The following is a 6,316-nucleotide window of genomic DNA, read 5'->3' on the forward strand; positions in this document are numbered from 1 at the left end:
TGGGGGTCAAGCCACACACAGCTAACCTATCAGCTGACTCTTAAATCACTCGTCACGCTCAATTTAAAACCGTGAGGCATCTTTATGATCTGCCAAAAAATCCCTCGCCACAGAGCGCTGCACAATGCCGTGTTTGCTGTGTCAACTGATTGATTTCCCGACAGCTTTTTAATGTATTTATGTATTCAGCATACCTAGCAAAGCCATCTCTGGCCTTACACATTCTGTGTGTCTGATACCTCAATGATGTTTCTGTTTTGTAAAGCATTTACAAGAGTGCAAGATTATACATACAGTATCCAATGCTGTAAAATAGCTTATTAAACAATGGTATCAAATTAGGACATTAAACAAATTATATTTTATGAAATGATTATATATACTCCTCTATAAACTCACTCCATCGTATATATATTATTTATACACTCATCAAATCATAATGGTCTGGCTATGTGTGTCCATTTGCAGACCTTTGCTGTGTGTGAGAGTCTGTGTGACTGGGGGGAGACGCTGTGCGCCGCCTGTCCCAACCCGACAACCATCATCACGGCAGGATCCAGCACTGTGGTGTGTGTGTGGGATGTGTCCGTCAGCAAGGACAAACTCACGCATATGCAACTCAGACAGGTTGGTTTGTCTGCACGTCTGTCTGCAACAGAAATGTAACAGCAACACCCAGAATGTATTTGCACAAACTCGGAGATAACACTGTCCCAATTTTCCTTCACAGCCGTTATACGGTCACACAGATTCAGTGACGTGCCTGGATGTGTCTGAGGTCCACAGCATGATAGTAAGTGGCTCTCGGGACCTCACCTGTATCCTGTGGGATATGGAGGAGCTGAGCTACGTCACACAGTTAGCAGGGCACTCAAGCAGCATCTCCGCACTGGGTATTAATGAACTCACCGTAAGTCCACCAATTGAATCTCCTTTTTTAGTAATTCTCTACTCACACTCTACTTTTCCTTCTGTTCTTTGTCATTGTTCAGCTCACACCTTGTTCCCAAAAAGCGTTCCCTTTGTAGACAGCTCACGTGTCCTCATTTCTCCTTTCTCCTCCGGGTTTTTCCTGTGAATATCTTTGAGCACATGGGCGTCAACACCATATTATTTTATCGCAGGGTGAGATTGCGTCATGTGCGGGACCTCAGCTCTACCTGTGGACGATGAAGGGTCAGCTGTTGACCTGCACGGACACTTCCTGCGGGCCTCAGCCAGACGTCCTGTGTGTCCGCTTCACACAGCGACAAGAGTGGGATGCCAAGAACGTCATCGTCACTGGCTGTGCAGACGGCAATATACGGGTGAGTGTAAAAATAGTTTTACAACAGGAGACATGCACTGTTTGACGTTGACAGTTTGGGCTAAATGTCTTCTTTCAGCCTAATGAATAGACAACGTAAAAAATACACTTAGGTGTTTTTTACTACGCTTTGTCTGTAGAGTCCTCCTTAATTGACCAAAAGATAAATAATTAGATAATTTCTCGTTTGCACATTTAAGCATTACAATTAACCTGTAATGTCTTGCAAAATGTTTGGATTAAATTCCAGATTTATATCACATTTAAATTGTTAAAAAATGTGGGGAAATTTGACAGAATCTTTTTATTTATTTTGAGCAGATTTATTGATTAATACAAATTGTACAAAAATAAGCACCTTTGACTTTATTATGACAAAAAAACTAATACATGGATGGATTTTTAACCTGGCTGAATCAATGTTGACATTTCTATTCCAGAAATGTGTATTGTTTGAAATGTAAAGAAGTAACATTATGATATCTATTTGTTATTTTTGTACGTATTGACCTCGAGTGTCTTACCTTAACGTCCCTGTCCGGCAGCTCTTTGTAGGACTAATAGATGAGATACTGTATTCAAAATCATTACTTTAGGGAAGAATCTTGGATGTCCATCAAGGTACTAATAACGGCACACAACGGTGTGTGTGTGTGTGTGTGTGTGTGTGTGTGACTGCTTTTGTGTAGAATTAAAACGAGCACATACTGCCTCTCTGTAATCAAAGCTGCAAACTCTAAATTGGGCTTCACTTGGGAGAGGCTGCCCATGCCACACACACACACACACACACACACACACACACACACACACACACACACACACACACACACACACACACACACACACACACGGTATTATTACTTTATTATTACCTTGAGATATGGGGTGTGTGTGCACGTGGCAGTTCCTATGTGAGTGTGTTTGTTATTATGTTGAATTATGTCTGATTTTGCTACTCGTTTTGTGTCCCTCATACAGATATGGAAGACAGAGTACACCAGAACACAATTACCTGGCCCTCCAGAAGAGCCTGTGTCCCCAGGGCAAGACGGAGCAGAGAGCGACGGTAATGTTTCTGGCAGTGGGGTGGGGTATGCAGATAGGAATTGTTTTTCTAACTACGCAGATGAGGGGAGTGGCTGATGGTAGCAAAACTGTGAAACACCTGCACAAAAGGAAACAATTCTGGTGTTTTGTGTTTCAGAAAGAAACCCCATCGCTATCTAATTAGATAAATCCTTAAGTGTGAGATGATTATTTTTAACCGCTCATCTCTAAGCTAGACAGACGAGTGTGTGCTCACCCCAACCCTCACTAGCATTATGGCTAGCAGGAATTATGTTGTTATAAAGTTATTAAACATAGAGGCAGTAAACACTGATGAGTAATTCTGCTGACGTGTGTGTGCGTGTATAATTTAGAAAGCAATAATACCCAGATCCAATTTGGCATACGTTGGTTACAGCCTCGCGTCACCTCATAGGAGTATTATGCCTGACAAATTACATTGAGGCCAGTCTTTACGTAATGCTGAAGCATTTATATTCGAGGGATTTTCTCCCTTTAACGGCCTGCTGACCGAAGATAAACACCGAGTTAATGCACATTTTAATTCTTTGCAGGGGCCGCTGGGTCAGCGGCACAGACAGGGTAGACACCTGCCCTATGATTCAGATATAAATGGGGGTTGATGTATTCTCATGATTTATCCACAGTGAGCGGCTCCTGCCAGGTTAAAGGCTGGGAGAGACATCTGGTTTTATGTCAAGAGCTGAACAGAAGTCAGGCCGTGTCGCAGCGCCGCAGCAAGAACATTCCGGCCATCACAGCGCTGGCCATCTCCAGGTACAGTAAATACCATGCAAAAAAAATGTTATGATGCACTAGTCGATAAAAGAGTTTGGACTGTTTTGTGTAGTGGAAAGCAAACATCCAAAATGCACAGTTTTGAAATTGCTACGTTTCTAGGTTTTTTCTAATGTAGATTTCTTCTAAATTCACCAGAAGTTAGCATTTGATAATGCCTGCATTGTCCATAGTCAGATTTATATCAAATTGTATTCCTAAATTGGTGATACGTATATTCGGTTTGTTGCAGCAATATTTTCTGAATAATGGAGTGATACAAACTTGCTTTATTAAATCTTCAGATTTCTGTTGCAGAAATGTATGCATATTAAAAAGTATTAAGGAGATAATGCATTATGCATATATTCGAACCAAACCTTTCAGAAAAAAAAGTAAGGCAATAAAATAATTGTCTTTAATAGGAGAAATTGATTAGGTACGTTTAACTATTAAAATGTAAGGTCGACCCTTAATAAAAAAATGATTACAAATATTTTTAAAGCACTTACTTTTCAGTAACTTACTGATTGTAAACCTTATCTTACTAGCTCTGACTCACATTTGATGTGCATGGCTGTGTGCTTTAGAACAGATACATAACCTCACTGATTTTAAAATGGTTTTCATCATTGAAGCTCTTCTCTGTGCAGGAGCCATGCGACTCTGCTGGCGGGCGATGCCTGGGGCAGAGTCTTCACCTGGACCTGGGACAGTGTTTGAACACATCACGCCTCCAGCCTCCATTACTACACAGCCTGTGTCCTCTCAGACAGACTGACCTAGAGTCAGTGTCTCAGGTCGGACCAGCTGAGCATTGAGACCTGTATTTAAGTTTGGTTCCCCTAGAAACCTGTTATAATATATGTTACACTTAAGTCTCAGGCAATATTTAATATTTGTATCTCTTGCATGGATGTAACTCTGTATTTTTCTTTGTAAATACTAAATCCTGGAAATTTGAATAAAAGTATTGACAGCTATTTGCATAAATATTCTGCTGTGAGTCTTTTGATTGTGATAATGGCTATGTATACCTTGGTTGGTCAGGATCATTATTTTTTTTATGTAATCTGGGATTCACAAACATTAATAACAGAACGACACTGGCTTTAATTCTCCTGAACTGCTGGGGGAATTTTCACGATAGGCAACGCAAGCATTTAAAAAATCAGGTCAAAACAGTGATGGAAATGTGTGAAATAAGAGCGTGCTAAGCCAGAGCTCCCTGAGACATTTTGTTGTAGTTGATTGTATTTTCAAGCTGTAGCTGCTAATTTCTCCCAAACTGCACAACAATCGTCCATGATCATAATATGAAATTCACACGTCAGCATTTGTTGCTGAGGGTTTTAGTGTTTTGCTTTGATACATGTTTGTGGTCTGAACAGCAGAGTTTGTTCAGTTAGTTGTGAATAGTTTACTGAGCTTTCCTTTGTTTTTCACAATGTGTTTTCAATCTGCTTTGGAAGTTCACTGCGTTCAAGTCAAGTGTTTGTGTTGTGGATAATGTAAAATGTGTTTGGGTGTTGTTGAGGTATGTTTCGTTTAGCTTTTTACAGCTTTTGTGTGTGAATTCATAGCTTACCAAGGACACATTCCTTTTGAGCCACATAAGGCTGTTCAATCTCTGTATCACAGTAGTAGACAGTATACAAAATACATTTCTTCTTTAAACCCATTTGTGCATTTTTCACATAGATTCTATCATCCAGTAATATCTTCTTTTTTTGCCATTTATTCTAGGGAATCTACACACGCATGAGCCGCATAGGCACTTTTGAGAGCCTTCATGTTTGTGCCAAATATTTGGTAAGTGCGCTATTTCCAATTTGTAGGTGTAGGAATTAAGCTACAATCATATTTTTTAAACAATTGTCCTTATTTTACAAAACGTTATTGTCTTTAACAATAAATTAAAATGAACACTTTTTAAGTTTGTTTTTATGAACTATAAAAGTCCAATCCTCCAGCTGCTTAAGACATTTGTTTGGGCGTTGTTGAATTATCATAATTGTTTTTCTTCGGTTTCTGTGTTTGCACACGGCCATGCAGTCTCTTAGTGCTTATTTGGACAATGGAGTTGATCATTACAAATCAAATACTGACACAGTACACCAATGCACTGATTTCTCCGATGTAGAAATACTGTGGTGACTTGCTCTGTTTCTGTATCTCCCTTTCTTTCTTGGTCTCTCATGCACAAGCACCACTCCTCTCTATCATAAAGCAAGAGGTCTCTCTCTTTAACCTTTGTGTGTGTGGCTAATTGTGCTAAGTGGAGTGGCTTAATAGAGTGGAAAATAGTCCTCATAATTTTCCCAGAGAGCGAGCAATGACCTTCTCTAAAGCTAACGGGCATCTCCATTCTCTCTACACCGCTGGTTTTATGATATGAAATGTCAAACCATTGGGTTCCTCAGAATAATTAAATCAAATAAATTATTGCACCTAGGCAGAACCATCTTGTAGCCTAACCCAATTATAATGCACTGTAAAGCTAATTATTAACTATGATTACAATTAGTCTAATTTGAATAAATGTAGTCATTAGCGGGTTCATCCTAGTCAGTGAGTCTGAACTGTGGGGGATGATGGTCTCTCTCTCGGTGTCTCCCCCTCAGAGAGAAGGGTGTGGATGTGCATCATTCTCTTTCTGTAGCACCGCTATCTTCATCCCATTTCTCATACGCTGACCTTCACAGAATGGCCTACACCTTCACCTTTCTTGGGTACTTGAGCATAATGCTTGCTGCATCCAGGATTTACGATTGCTGTTTATTCCTGTGCGTGTTGATCAGACTTTGAAACTAGATGCACAAGACTCTGTTTCTGTCTTTTTTTGTATGTCATTGCTAGAAAATTACATTCTAGATTGCAAGCTATAGTTGGATATTTTAGGGAATAAGTGTATTTGTCCTCTTGCCAAGAGAGAAGATAATTGAAGCAACCCTCAAACGTCCAGATAATAGGAAACTACAACCAGCACACAGTTAGCGTAGCTTAGCATAAAGCTCAGAAAAGCTGAGTCTAGCTCCTTCCAAAGGTATAAGTGAAACACACTGCAGGTGTTTGTTTGTAATATTGTGCTGGTTGGTCTTATATTGTAGTACGAAGTATAATCCAATCAACTTTAGAAAGATGAAACAGTATTTATATGAA

At 39.8% G+C, this 6,316-nt stretch overlaps 1 protein-coding gene across 6 annotated transcripts in view; it reads left to right on the forward strand.

Moving 5' to 3' along the window:
- The window catches only part of wdfy4 (WDFY family member 4), a 42,176-nt gene extending 38,029 nt beyond the window's left edge, over window positions 1-4,147 (forward strand). For all 6 annotated transcript variants that reach the window (XM_034201752.1, XM_034201750.1, XM_034201751.1 and 3 more), the window contains 6 exons: window positions 469-627; window positions 731-910; window positions 1,125-1,307; window positions 2,288-2,375; window positions 3,025-3,154; window positions 3,808-4,147. In XM_034201752.1, coding sequence (XP_034057643.1) covers window positions 469-627; window positions 731-910; window positions 1,125-1,307; window positions 2,288-2,375; window positions 3,025-3,154; window positions 3,808-3,877 — 810 coding nt within the window. In that variant the 3' untranslated portion in view covers window positions 3,878-4,147. The remainder of the gene's footprint in view (window positions 1-468; window positions 628-730; window positions 911-1,124; window positions 1,308-2,287; window positions 2,376-3,024; window positions 3,155-3,807) is intronic.
- Window positions 4,148-6,316: the final 2,169 nt, after the last annotated feature.

Source organism: Gymnodraco acuticeps, unplaced genomic scaffold (assembly GCF_902827175.1).
Source record: "Gymnodraco acuticeps unplaced genomic scaffold, fGymAcu1.1, whole genome shotgun sequence".
NCBI classification, from domain to species: Eukaryota; Metazoa; Chordata; class Actinopteri; order Perciformes; family Bathydraconidae; genus Gymnodraco; species Gymnodraco acuticeps.